The 15138-nt window shown below is 36.3% G+C and overlaps 1 protein-coding gene across 1 annotated transcript in view; it reads left to right on the top strand.

The window, feature by feature from the left end:
- Nucleotides 1-15138, top strand: part of LOC126092359 (gastrula zinc finger protein XlCGF57.1-like) — a 242016-nt gene that overhangs the window by 97553 nt on the left and 129325 nt on the right. Inside the window, exons 5-8 of the mRNA XM_049907900.1 lie at nt 4896-4996; nt 9379-9547; nt 12984-13102; nt 13189-13345. Coding sequence (XP_049763857.1) covers nt 4896-4996; nt 9379-9547; nt 12984-13102; nt 13189-13345 — 546 coding nt within the window. The remainder of the gene's footprint in view (nt 1-4895; nt 4997-9378; nt 9548-12983; nt 13103-13188; nt 13346-15138) is intronic.

Below are 15138 nucleotides of genomic sequence, written 5' to 3'. Positions count from 1 at the left end.
AAAATACTAATGTAATCAAATAAATATTACCAATAGTAGACATGCAGCAACTATTTAATATAGCTGAGGTAGTTGCAGTATTTTTTAAAGTAATGGCTTTCCTGCTTATTCGGTCGGTTGTATTTAGCTGACACAAGCACAAACAGTAGTTAGCAGTATTGTGATAGTTTGTTGTTAGTACGGTGTGCAGATTTGGTAAGTTTGAAAGTTTGTTTCTCATTTGTTAATGTACACCGTGTCATTGCCCATGGAAATGTTTTTCTCGTTTGTTAATGTACACCCTGACTTTTTCCACATTCCTACAACTACTCTTTCTCTGTGGATCAACAGACATGATGTGTGAATGGATAACACTTTTGGAGTGACCTACAAACTCTAACAAAAATCTTGAAGTTTACCATTAAAGTTCACGGAAGTAGTACTTGAAATTGTTTTATCTTTACAATAAATGTAAGTTTTGAACACCTAAATGAAACAATGGAATAACTATGATATGCTGTCACAATTGGAAAACTTTTTGTTGAAGCTATATACTGTGAAATAGACAAAAATATGCACCCTTATCATGTCAGGTTAATATACATACAAATAAAATGACTAAATCCAGCACAACCAATTACTGGCTACATCAAAACATGACCATCTGATTCTTTAAAGAATTGAACTCACATGTAGGACACAGTTTTCCATGCATCTGAATATATACAATGACAAATCTCCTGAACTATGCATTGTACAATGATATAATGTTGTAATTACAGTCTTTGGATACTGTCTATAAAATGTGTTATACATAGAATTAATAATAAAAAAAATGCATTGAGCTTCATGCTTGATGCTGAAGTTTTACTGCATTAACAGCAAAAATGTAGTAAGCATCAACTTTTTTCCTTTCGTTATTTTGTGGGGGTGTCAGTGAGAAAGTTTCAAAAAGGCTTGATACAACAAACTTCACAAATTTGTAAAGTTTGTTGGAAGTCACTAAGTGCTGCCTTTCTTAAATAAAGGAATCAAATTTTTGTTGCCCACTGGGAACTATTAGATAGGCAATCTTCAACTGGGACTTGTTGAATTTTTTAGCCATTTAGTAACATAGATTTTGTGTAGACATTACAAATTTATACGAGATAGAGGGTGGGGAAGGAAAGGGAAAGGAGGGGTGGCAAATATGTGACTACCAGCTGCACAGGGCATTGTGGTAATGCAGCAGTGGAAGTTGAAAATTTGTGCCCAACTGGTTGCCTTAATCACCTCAGCCAAGTAGACACGCTCCCCACGGCAGACTCAAATTCTCAACTTATCGCACACTGTAATGCAGCAGCCCTCGTCCAGCAACTCCTGACTCATAGGTTATTGATTCACATAGGATTTGGTCAGGAACAGTGCATCCACACTGAAACAAACGTCAGGAGCCTTCACAATGTTACAGAAATCTAGTGCATATATTTATAATAATTTCCAAGCAGGAAGTTGATGCAAGAGGGATGCTGCATTGCACTGTGTGATAAGTTTAGAATTTGGGTCTAGATGGCCGACACAGTTAGGGCAACTTTTCTAGAGACATGAAGCATCTGGGTTTGAGTCCCAGCTCAGCATATGTGGGTAAGAACAATATGTCATATAGACACAACTTTGTAATAGTTACATGTCTGACAGAACAGATACCACTCATGATGATGTGGCTGGTATGTATATTTATACAAAACATAGGATGGGGAAGGAACTTTTGCCATTGTATTGTCACTGCTGCAGCTTTAAGTCACTATTTTTCCACCCAATCCTTTCCCTTTCCTTCCCCATCCTATGTTTTGTATAAATATACATACCAGCCACATCATCACATGTGGTATCTGTTCTGTCAGACATGTAACTATTACAAAGTTGTGTCTATATGACATATTGTTCTTACCCACATATGCAATAAAGCATCAATTCAGAGTAACTTTCCACATAGTGTGAAAGGCCGTTTTTGTGATAGATTAGTGCATGATATTGTGAAGCTGCTCAGAGAAAGAGCATTCAAATAGGTCTTGGGTTGAGGTGCAGGGAGTGGGGGAGAATCTGTTAATAAGGAATAATTCATCATGATATATTAGAGAACAACAGTTTTTCAACCTTTAACTGTATCCTTACACTGTGAAAAGTTTTGCCCAAATCAGTTAACACAAAGGCAATGGGTGAGCAGTTTGCAACACTTGGATTCTTGTGCTCCACTGGAATGCAGAAACAGGAGACCACTGTTAGAGGGGTAGTGATGGGAACAAATAGACCGAAGTTATTTATTCCTGGCTGCCACAGCAGATGTCTCGCTAACCCCTCCTTCTTTCTCTTAATGGTTTTCTGTAAGTTTCTTTCCTCATTAATTTTTTTTAGTACCTCCACGTCTTCTACATATTGCTTACTTTTGACCAAGAGGGCTATGTTATCTGTGGACTATAGCATTGTATTTGTTCCCCTTGCATTTTTGTTTCTCTGAAATTTTGTTTTGCATAATTAATACATCTTTGATTGGAAAGTTAAGCAATAGTTGTGATAAGCTGCAAGTCTATCTTATGCATTTCCAAAGAACTTTCAGTATTTCTAAAAATGTTGTGATTATTGATATCTCTTAATTTTTATATTATTATTTTATTATCATTATCATTATTATTATTTCATTTAGCCCTTTAAGGAGCACATATAACCACTAGTTTAGCTTTACTCTTTTTGTTGTTCTCATTTTCTCAGAACTACTTCATCCTGTCGCTGTGGGTCTGTTGTCCATATGTTGTGGAGTTTGACTCTTTGCTCTGGAGCAGGCAGAGGGGAATTGCTTGTGGGGGACAGTGATGGGAAGAGTGAACTGGGAGAACGACAAAAACAGATAAAGAAGGAGACTAGATCAGATAGAGAAGGAGACTGCAGAGAGGAAGGTGTCAGTAGGTCACATGTGCCACATTCTTATCCTATGCACTTGCTGACTTTCCCTCTCATCCATCAAACATCTTTCCCTCCTCCATGTGCCTGTCTCCTTTCTCCCCTTGCCCATTCCATGTGATACAGCCCCTTACCACAGTCAAGCTGCAGTGGTGCAACAATGTAGGTAGCAGAGACAATGTAGCCAGCTGAGATAATGTAGCTATGCAGGAATTTGTGTGCTTATGTATGTGTATTTTGAACTACCTAGTGCTGAAAACATACACCATTCAAAAACTTATCAGGGTATATATGCGTATTAATTACCTGTTCTGACTGTTTTATAGATGTCCATTTTTTGTTTTTAAATTATTTGATTCCTGTAATGATCCAAGATTTCTTTGATGACTTATAGATATGTAGTTATTTTGTTTTTAAAGAATCTGCTATCAAAAGTAGATGCAAAATTATTAAGAAATACAAAATCTTCATCCTTCCTCCCCACCCCCACTCACACACACACACACACACACACACACACACACACAAAAGGTTCATTCAGTTTGCAACATTTAGTTACTATTTCTGGCATTTCTGTACATAGTTGCCACTCCAACTTAGGCACTAGTCATAGCATGGTACCAGCTTTCCAATACCCTTGTCATAGATGGCAGATGCCTGTGTTTTCAGCCAGTCATCTACACTGGTCTGCAGCTCGTTTACTGTGCAAAACTGCCATCCTCCTAGCCAATGTTACATCTGAGAAAAGAGATGAAAATCCGAGGGACCCAAGATCTGGCTGTGTGGTGGGTAATCAAACACTTCACATCAAAAATGCTGCAGAAACATCTTTGTTGCAGCTACAGTCTATGCCTGGGCAATGTCATGTAGAAGGACAATGCCTAATTACAACATTCCTCTTCGCTTGTGCTGAACTGCCTTTTGTAGACATTGAAGAGTCATGCTGCACAGAGCTGCAGTGTTAACTGTGCAGTCTTCCATGAATTTCACCACCAAAACTGCTTTCTGATCCCAGAACACAGTAGCCATATATTTTTTTTGCTGATTGAGAAAGTTCATATGCACATTTTTTGTTTGTTCTGGAAATGAGAATGCATTACTGTTTGGACTGCTCTTGTGTTTCTTCACTTTTGAAATGGACCCATGTTTCGTTCCCTGCCACAATTTTATTCAAAAAAATTTTGCTTCATAAGGATAGTTTTAGAGAAATGTTAAGACAGTGCCCATTCACGTTGGTTTGTGATTGTTGGACAGCATCGTGGGAACCCATCTCGCACAGAGTTTGTGGTACTTGAGTCTCGCAACACTTTGGTATAGAGAGCCACCCTTGAAATTTCAGGAAACGATTCACCCACCATAGAAATTGTGAACCAACAGTTGTCTCAAATTACCCAATCCACTCACTGAACAAGATCATCAGTCGATACTCGCTTCCTTCCCTGATTGTCTGGATCATGAATACATGTACGTCCTGCTTCAAAGTTCCTGCACCATTGCCACACTTTGCTGTCACTCATGAAAGTTTCACTTTACACATTACTCATTTGTCTATGAATTTTGGCTGCATTGCATCCCTCAGCATGAAGAAATTAAATGACGGCACGCACTTCTCATTTTATGTGGGACTATTGTTCAAGGCATGTTTGTGTGCTCGTTGAATGCGCAGGACTGACAAGTGCAAGTGATACGATTGACAGGCATACTAGAGATATTGTGTAATACAGCTAAGCAGAACTTCATTGGGTTTTCACTGTAGTTTTAATTTTGTGACAGTTGGACCTGGGAGGGGGGGAGAGGAAGTAGCCCTTGTATGTTAAATTTAGAGCTGGCATTGGTTCGTTGTATACTTCACATTAACCAGCATTTTAACATTTTAACAAATATAAAAAGTGATACATCATGTAACTACATATTATCAGTTGTACTGTTTCTAATATGCTAAAAATGTATCCTTCTGATTTCCAAAACTGTGTTCACAGGGACAGTGTTGAATACAGTAAATGAGCTTATAGACGAAACTTCAGCTTTGGGTCCAGGTAAATGTCATTGTTGTGGTGAAGACCTCGACACTGCACACTCGGTATGTAAACATTTTTACTTTATACTGTTATTGAAATTTTATGTAAAAAATTAATATTAAGGATATGAAATATGGAATCATCTCAATCTTGGTTTCTCACATTACTGATGGCATTGAGAGTCAGCTCTCATAGCCAAAAAATGTTCAATGTTAGAAAATGATATTCAGACAGTGTGTGCCTCAAAAGTAAGTCATCAGTTCATTTATTTTGGCTTGGTTTCCAATAGGACATGTGACATCACCTTTTTGATGCTAGCTGACCGCCCTCTTTGTAATACTTGTGGAAAAGATTCAGTACTAGTGCCTGGCATTTCATTTTGTCCTCAGTTTTCAGTTCATGTAATTACTTTATATATATTTTGTGAAAACTAAACCTCTAAATGATGATTTTATGCAGCACTGTCCAGAAGTTCTACGAGGCTTGGAAAAAACGGCTCTGAAATTAGAAGCATATTTATGAAGCATTTGATTATGAGACAATATTCAATACAGGCTGGCCACTAGTCCCTTTGTAATACAGACTATGTTGTCGTGAATTAGCTTCATCTTCTTCTATTTGCTTGTTGATAATCTCTGTACTCTTCTCATAACTTCTGTTTCCAATCTTGATCATTTTCACCTAAAGAGTGAGTAACAATATGCATGTCTCACAACTGAAGGGGCATTTCACACAATCTGATAGTAACAGCATTCACAACTTTGTCATTTCACCAAGATGTGAGTCATATGTCCTCTCCATCTGTGTTGGTATAAGGGTAGCATTCCAAGTATCACTAGTGACTAGGCGCTTGATATGCCTTGTTTTAAACCTTTCATGTTTATGAACCAGGGTCTTGTGCTTTGGATTATGGAATAAATAGTATCGTTGAAGTTTTTGTTGCCTCAGCCCTCACTTGCTACCAACTACAGTCACTAAATAAAATATATGTTTTACCATTCATGTTTTGTCAAATAAATTCAGGTGAAACACTTATGGCAAAACGTAAATTGCATTTTTTCAGCTGAGCATATGTGTAACCACAAAAATCATTAACATAGACAAATGTTCCTGAAGACTGGTAATGGCTTTTTCAATTGTTGCAAGAACAACAATGTGGATGATTGACTGAGCTAGTTTTATAATATTAGTCAACAGAACCCTCCAGTCTTGGTACTGTGAACAGCTAAAAGCAAGGAGGATCTACAGCTCTACAGTATGACTTAATGAGGATGGCATCCTCACAGATAAAATATTCGGGAGGTAAAATAGTCGCCTATTTGCATCACCAGGTGGGGGTTACTGAGGAGGATGTTGTCATCAGGAAGAATAAAACTGGTATTGTAATAACAGCAACATGAAGCTGTCACAATTGTTAGAGACCAGTCCCTGCCTCCAGCCCTCTCCAATGGTGGTACTGCAATCTAGAAGCTGTTTCCTCAAGAAGTGCTCTGTGGGAAGATGCCATGCCCCTGGAGCTCATGTCACATCACCTACCAGGACCCCTTTACCTCTGATCGGCTATAACCATGCACCTGCCATGCAGAGGACTCATTCCCTTGTGCACTCACTTGATGGAATGTTCACAGTTGTCTGTTGATAACTTTTGCTTTGATCACGAACTATGTATTGACTATAATGTTGGCTGGTTATCTTCTGTTTGTGTGACATCAAGGCTTATACTTTATTGTCTTTACTGTGTGTTTCTGTTGTGTCAGTATAATACTCGAAATAAATTATGCTCATTACAGCTGACTTTTGCAGGTACTGTTCAGGTTGAAGCATAGAATGTTAGACTGTTTAATTAGGTAGGCAGGTTAGAGAATTTAAAAAAGAATAACGTCTGGGTTGAAGTTAGATGCAGTAAAAATTAATGACAAATGGTGATGGGAAGAATAGAACTTCTGGTCAGGTGCCTCCAAGGGTATCAACAAAAAAGCAAAGAGGGTTAATGCGGGATTAGGTCTAGTAACTAATAAGAATGTTGATAAGCTACCATGAACAGTATAGTGAATACATTATTGAAGCCAAGATGGATACAAATATAACACCCAGCACAATAGTACAATTTTATATGCCTATTCCCTTTCACAGATGATAAAGAGATTGAAAGAGTGTGTGGTAATATGAAAAAATATTCAGATCAGTAAGGGAGGTGAAGATTTAGTTGTGGTTGGGGACTCAAAACTAGAATTTGATAGAAGGAAAATGAAGAGAAAGAAAAAAGTAACAGAAAAACATGGACTGCAGGAAAGGAATGAAAGGGGAAGCTACCTAGCAGAAGTTTACAGACATGATTTAATAATTGCCAACACTTGGTTTAGGAATCTTGAAAGAAGTTTGTACATGAGGAAAAGACCTGGAGGTACTGGAAGGTTTCAAATAGATAATAACTGTATAATGGTGATAGAGAGAATTTGAAACCAGATTTTAAACTGAAAAACATTTCTGGATCCAATTATGGGCTCTGGTCTTAATTTATTCATTATGAACTTCAGATTAAAGAAATTGCAGAAGTTTAGGAAATTAAGGTACTACACCTGCATAAACTAAAAGAACCAAAAATTCTTGTGAGTTTCAAAGGGAATAATAGGCAACAATTGACTGAAACAGGAAAGAAATACAATAGAAGAATGGGTAATGATGGGAGATGAAATAGTGAAGGCAGCAGAGGTCCAAGTATGCAAAAGCAGAAGGCCTGGTAGAAATTCTCAGATAGCATAGAAGATACTGATTTTAATTCATGAAAAGAGAAAATGGGAAATGAAGCAGACAAAAGGGAATAGAGAAGTACTTGACAGAGCCGTAAAAGACCTAAGTTGAATCATGAGCTGTAGACAGTCCCTAAGAATTACTGAGAGCCTTGAGAAAACATACCACAATGAAACTATGTCACCTGGTATGCTAGATGTATGAGACAGATGAATTACCTTCAATCTTCAAGACCGATCTAACAATTACAGTTCCATATAAATTTGGTGCTGATAGATACATATTGAACTCTTAATTAATAAATCATGGTTACAGAATACTGACAGATTATTTAATTATTTAGCGAAGAATGGATGAGAGAAGCGATAGAAGCTAACCTCGGTGGAGAAGACCAGTACAGTTACTGGAGAAATTTAGGCAGACTTGAGACAACACTGACCCTTTGAATACTCTAGAAGATACATTAAAGAAACATTGGTAGATTTAGAGAAAGGATTTTGACTGAAATACATTCTTCAAAATTGTGAAGATAACATGGATAAAATATTGGGAGTGAAAGGTTATCTATAACTTTTCAGAAACCAAACTCCTGTGGCAAGAGTCTAAGGACACTAAAGGGAAGTAGTAGTTGAGAAGGGAGTGAAGTGGGGCTGTAACCTATCCCTAATGTTATTCAGTTTGTACATTTAGCACACTGTGACGAAGACATAGGTTAAGTTGGACAGAGGACTAAAATTGAGGGAGAAGAAATTAAAACTTTGAGACATTCCAGTGACACTAATTATTTCAGGGATGACGAATGGATTGGATGAGCAGTTTAACAGAAAGGAGAGTGCCTTGAAAAGAGGTTTTTAAGATGAACTTCCACAAAAATAAAATAAGAGTAATGGGATGTTGTTGAGTCAAATCTAGTGATGCAGAGGACATTAAATTAAAAAATGAGATACTAAACGTAGTAGATGAGTTTTCTTATTTGAGTAGCAAAATAACTGATGATGATTGAAGTATTGAGAATATAATATACAGAATAGCCATGGCAAGAAAATCATATCTGAAAAAGATAAATTTGTTAACACTAAATATAAATTTAAATGTTAGTTTGCCTTTATTGAAGTCTGGAGTATAGCCTTATATGGTAGTGAAACTTGTAAGATATACGAGATATACGATTTAGACAAGAATGGAATAGAAGGTTTTGAAGTATTCTTTTACCGGAGATTGCTGATGGATAAGTCGGATTATTAATAAGGATGTGCTGAATCAAACTGCAATAAATGAAATTAAGACACAGCTTGTCTAAAAGAAGGGATTGGTTGATAAGACACATCTTGTGGTGTGAAGGACTGATCAGTTTGATAATAGAGGGAAGTTGTAGGGCAGAAATTACAGAGAGAGACTGAGCCTTGATTAAAATAAGCAGGTCAAACTTGTGTAGCTGACAATAGTTATGCAGAGATGAAGAGGCTTGCACGGAATAGATTGGCATGTAGAGCTGCATGAAATGAATCTTAGGACTAAAAACAACAACAACAACAATATGGTTGTTTTGTTAATATTAACATATTATCTTTTTGTGAATGTTAGGCTCTGTCATGACACAAGTTACGTGGTTTCTGCTTTCTCATCCCTCTTCATGATGGCATACATAAATTATATTTTATGTTTAATATATTGAGTACACTGTATTTTGCAGGGGGGTGACTTTGAATGTGTTGATTGCTCTAAAAGCTTCAAGTTGAAGTCCAGTCTGGAGAGGCACAGAAGAGTGATTCACATGGAAGGAGAGACATATACATGCCCAGAGTGTAATGCAAGATGTCCAGACAAAGGAACTCTTGCAAGGCACATGTACACTCATACGGGTAAGCAATATCTCATTTCTGTTAACAGCAGACATATTTGCAGTTTTCTTAGCTCACCATCCCGTGAAAAAATTTTCATTTGGTTAAGACAAGAATGAACACTTTAAAAATGTGTTCATGGCTCTTGTATGTTGAGTTTGTTTGTAAGAATGCAGCCTTTCCATGAAGACTGAGAGTAAAACATTTCTGCCTGCCAAATGAAAGCATACTTAGGCAAAAGCAGGAACTTACATCAGCACAATAGGGCAGGACAAATGTCAGGAGTGATAAAAAGGTATAGTAGGGTTTAACATCTTGTCAGTGACATAATCAGAGATGGAACAGAAGCTCAGACTGAAAGAGGTTCGAGAAGGGAATTGGTGATGTCTTTTTCAGAGGAACCACCTTGGAATTTGCCTCAGTTGATTTAGGGAATTACAGAAATATAAATGTGGATGGGCAGATGACATTCTCTCCAAATTAATATGGTTGTGTCCAAAAGCTTAGACAAGCTCAGTCTTCTTTTTATGCCTGGCTACCAATCAATGCTGAGTTGTTACCATTATGTTTTCCAGATCTGTTGGACAGTGCGTACATTCAGGAGGCAAAATATTTAGTAGTGCCAATGAACACAAATAAAAGTACATTACATTATCCTTGATATTAAAACCATTCATTCCTTTTTCAGGGAGGAGAGGAGGAATAGATTTCGGAATGTAAAATCGAAGGGCAGGTCATTCAGAGTACAAAAATCCGCCTGTAGTGAGGATGAGGTAGACAAAGATGAAGGGGGAGAGGATTATAGGTAGAAAAGAATGTCAAAGATAGGACATTGCTAAGCTCTATGCCAGCTTCACAATAAAGATTATCAGGACAGAGTGAGAGGTAAAGATAGATTAAGAGGTTGAGAAAGAGATATTGCAATTGAGAATGAGGAGCTCAACAAGCAGACGAAGAAGAAGGTTGAGAGTTCACATAGAAACCAACCACAGACAGTAGATGCTCTGAGTAAATTTCGAACACTTGAAGAAAGAGGAAGAAGAAGCAGTATAAAAATATATAATGAATAAAGATGATCATAATGAAAAAAGAGAACATGTGGGAAGAGTGAGGGTGATATGTTGACATTAACGATAGTTAAGTCTAGGAGAGTGTCAGGGTGCCATGATGTGCTGGAGGCAATTTCCCATCTCCAGAGTTCAGATAAACTAGTGCAGGGTGGAAGTTCCAAATAGCCCATGTGGTATGCAGACACTTAAACCCCTTGAGTCATGCTGTATTTTTCAAAAATTGAAAATGTGGTTTTTTGTGAACCTAATAGTCAAAGTTACACTAATTAATATTAACATCCATGCTTGTTTTATATATGTGATAGAAATTTTGTAGGAAAGTTCAGTTAGATTGCAAATACTTTTGGATTAAAGGAGACACTCATAGAAAAGTGGAAGCATTGATTTGTCGATAGGCCAACACAAAAAGAAAGAAGAGAAGAGTTTTGAGCTACCAGCTGTACATATACCCCTTATTGTCAATTGGTTTGAGTTTTACCAACCATCATCACAGAGGACTAAAAAATAAAGAAACACAAAACATATGTAGTATATACAGACAAGCTTTTTAAAAACAGGAAACATATGTGCAAAGAATGATCCTGTGTAAAGTACTTACAAAGCTGTACTTTGATGGATCAAAAATACATTAAATTCAAACAGCATGTACCTGCATGACCAGTAAAAACTTGCTCTGTAATAGCATGCATAAACTCAGTAACACCCGAAACACTACGGATCATAAAAATGCAATAGTGTAAAGTAGATGACTCTTGGCTGTTAAGAGCTAGTAAGCAGGCTTACAGGTGTTTATGTTACAGACTAACTGTCCAAGACAACACTGTCAAAGATTACAAAAACATACAGTTATATACAGCCAAAGAGTATAGGATATATGCTCTACTCAAGGTTGACAATAAACATCAAGATTGTCAACCAGTGGAATCCATATGATCAATGTACTGTAGAAGTCTCTAGTAACATTTTGTCTAGTTATGATAAAATATTTAATAGATTCAAGATTTTTAAAATGTGGTTAAATGGATGTTATGTGAATCAGATGGTATATTTAACAAGTGTTAAATCATAAAACCACAACATGGCTGGCAAATCTAAAAAAAAATTCTTGGTATGATGAAGTATGAAATGAATCTTGTTTTTCTGTTATACAGTTTTGCATCAATAATGAAAATGAAATATCACTAGTATTACGATTTAACACGTGTTAAAAATGCCATTTGGTTCTTATAAGATCCATTTAACCACATTTTAATAATCTTCATTTTCATAAATATTTCACTATGATTAGATAAAATGTCACTACAGACTTCAGTAGTGCATCGATGTTGTGGACTCCATTTTCTACAATACTGACATTTATTGTCAACCTGCACTAGAGTGTAGAGTGTCATATGTTTCTTTAATCTTTGACAGTACTGTCTTGGACAGTTAGTCTGTAATATATACCTTTGCAAGCCTGCTTGCTAAGAGTTGTCTAGTATACACTGTTGTATTTTTGTGTCCATAGTGTTTTGAAGGTTATAGAGTTTGTGTGCTATTATGGAGAAGGTTGTATTGGTCATGCTGTGATATCCTGTTTGGATGTAGTGTATTTTTGATCCATGGATGTACAGCTCTCTGTAAGCACTTTTCACGCAGTCGTTCATCACACATATGTTTTCTGTGCCTAAAAAGCTTGTCATGAATACTAAACATGTTTTTGTGTTTCTTTGTTTTTCAGTCCTCCATGATGGTGGTTGGTAAAACTGAAACTGGTTGAGAATAAAGGTGTACATGTACAGCTGAAGGCTTGAAATGCTTTTATTCAAATACTTGACAGCCATAAATAGTTACCTACAAAAAGCTTAAAAAAGAAAGAAAGTTGCTATCTTTCAGAGTAATCCTTTTACAAGCTACAATAAAGCTAGAGTAAAGTACACACAGAAAACAAACATGATATAAAATGTATCTAAACAACTTCATACTCCGCCCTAACTAAACTAATCTTTCTTCATGTAATTGGATATTATTTCAGTATTCTCAAACTTAAAACATAAGAATGTACATAAAATTGATGAATTCAGTTCCTAGTAATCCCTGCTGGTGCATTTGCTGGGCTAAATTTGGAAATAGTTATGGTCACTTGGTATGGAATAACTAAGGTAAATAGTTAAGGATTAGGCATAGGGTATTATTACTGCAAATCACACTTGGTAAAGTAATTCAGATTCACATGTGGAGAAAAAAATACCTGCCAAATAACAGCAGTGTCATTGTGACATTAATTGCCAACAATTTCACATGTGACCAAGTGTTTACAGCTAACATTATATTTATACTACAGAACCTTTATCAGGAAAATGTACTGAGGAAAAGTAACCCTGATGTATACTTCTTTTCTTTGACAGGTCTGAAACCCTATTCATGTTCACGTTGCCAGAAAACCTTTAGCAGAAAATATCATTTGGAGCGACATGTTGCACAAACAGGCTGTGATGGGAAGTCAAGGCCAAATTTTCCATGTCAGGTAACTGTTGCTGATCTAGCTTTAAATTTACACTATCAGATCATGTAATATGTTTCTTTACCCCATTTCTGTGCCCTTTTACTTAGGTGTGTGGGCGAATGTTCAGTCGGAAAGACAATTTGAGGCAACATTTACGTGCCCATGCAGGTCAGGTGATACGAAAGAAGACTTACACATGTGAACATTGTCATCATGAGTTTCAGGGTGCTACACTTTTGCAGGTGCATTTGAGGACACATACAGGTCAGTCAAGTAATAAAAGCTCGTGTTAAAAAATTGTGTAATGATCATGTCCATATCGTCATTCCTGTATGAGGTAACACTATATGGATAAGTATTCCATCCAGATGTGTTGGCTGTGCAGACTGATTCTTAAAATTTATGAATCTGCGACTAACTCTTTAGGTATGCTGCACATAAATCATAATTGTGACATTATGGTTTTTACAATTAATTTATCATTTTTGTCAGGCTCTGTTCTGAATTAGAATGTATGTGTATGACAGTACAGTGACAGTCCCTCATTTGTATTTAAATATTAAACCATGTCTGTGTTTGCACAAACAATACTTATAGTCAGGTGCCAAATTACTAGGTGGTAGAGACATGTTTAATTTCCAGTTAATTTTAGCCATTGGTTTGGAAACAGCTAACCTATGTTCATTTAAAATTAAGTTCTGTGTGATATTATTAATATGTGAGACAGAAGATCAGAGATATTATACTGGAAGACTTATTGTTATGTTCTGATCCACCCACTGCAAAAGTGTGTGGAGAATAAAATCTGCGTAAGATTCTCCCCATTGGCATTGCCTTCCAAAAGTATTACTGAAGAGAGCTGACGAATAGACAGGTCATCTAATTGAAGAACAACTTGCAGAATTCAAGAAAGCTGATTCACATGCAGAAAAAATTTGAAATATTAAGACTTATGTTATAAATACATAAAACATATGGTGATCCTGTAATTACATTATAAATTTAAGAGTCATTGAAACCATCTATAAAAAAATTCAACCCCATTAATAATAACAGTTTGTTTTAGGTTGACATACCTCATTTGTAAGCCCCGGTTCTATTCCAAGTTAAGAATGTCTTGTCATCTTTCCAAATTTCATAATTCAGGAAATATTAATTCTCAAACATGTAGTTGCATTGTTGCTCAAATTTGAGAGTGCAAACCTTTCAAAAATTTAGTGATACTATCTCCTAGTCCTACGTTATCTGTGTCTAAAACTGTATACTTTTATTGTGAAAGCCTCTCAAATATAAAATTTTGGTTTCTATAAAATTCTTGATGGGCTTTACTAGAAAATACTGTAAAATCCCTTGTACTTCTGCTAACAGCCCTTTTAAGAAAAGCTGATAATTACATGAGGTGTGTTATGTAATTTCAACACGTACTGTGGCTTAATCAATGCACTACTGAGCAACCAAAGATGCTTGGTTTAAATACACGTTTGTTACTCTGAAACCCATCAGTAGTTCAGTGTGGTTATTGGAGTCTCTCACTACTCTAATAGTAACACAAAAAGTACAGACAAAAATGCTTCTGATGGAAGTAACATTCAGCTAGTCTGTATGCACAGAAATAAACTTCATCATAGGATGCAATACTATTTACCTCAGTACGTTATCCAGATTTCATTTATGTTGCAAGAGTTAATCATCTTAAACTAAGGACTTCATTTTTGTAAACATTGCTTGATTTAAGAAGAAGAAGAAGAAGAAGTAGTAGTAGTAGTAGTAGTAGTAGTGTTGCATTCATGCATGCAGGCAGGCAGACATGCATGCATGTAAGCGCAGAAATTATTTTTCTTGTGCTTCGTCCAAATTGGAACTATACGATACTGTTGCCATTGGATGCACTGCAAGCAACAGAAATAATCTGACAGTAAAATATATTGATTTTAGTATGATCGAAGTTTTCATTCCCTGTTCTTTTCCATAGAAACTCTTTGACTATTACTGCTTTTAAATTTGACTATGTGAAAGAATAACATATTATTACATGCCAGCTGCTACACAATAGTGAT

This window comes from Schistocerca cancellata, chromosome 7 (genome assembly GCF_023864275.1).
Source record: "Schistocerca cancellata isolate TAMUIC-IGC-003103 chromosome 7, iqSchCanc2.1, whole genome shotgun sequence".
In the NCBI taxonomy this organism is placed as follows: Eukaryota; Metazoa; Arthropoda; class Insecta; order Orthoptera; family Acrididae; genus Schistocerca; species Schistocerca cancellata.
Note: the sequence above shows the minus strand (reverse complement) of the source record. Positions and strands in the feature narration are given on the sequence as shown.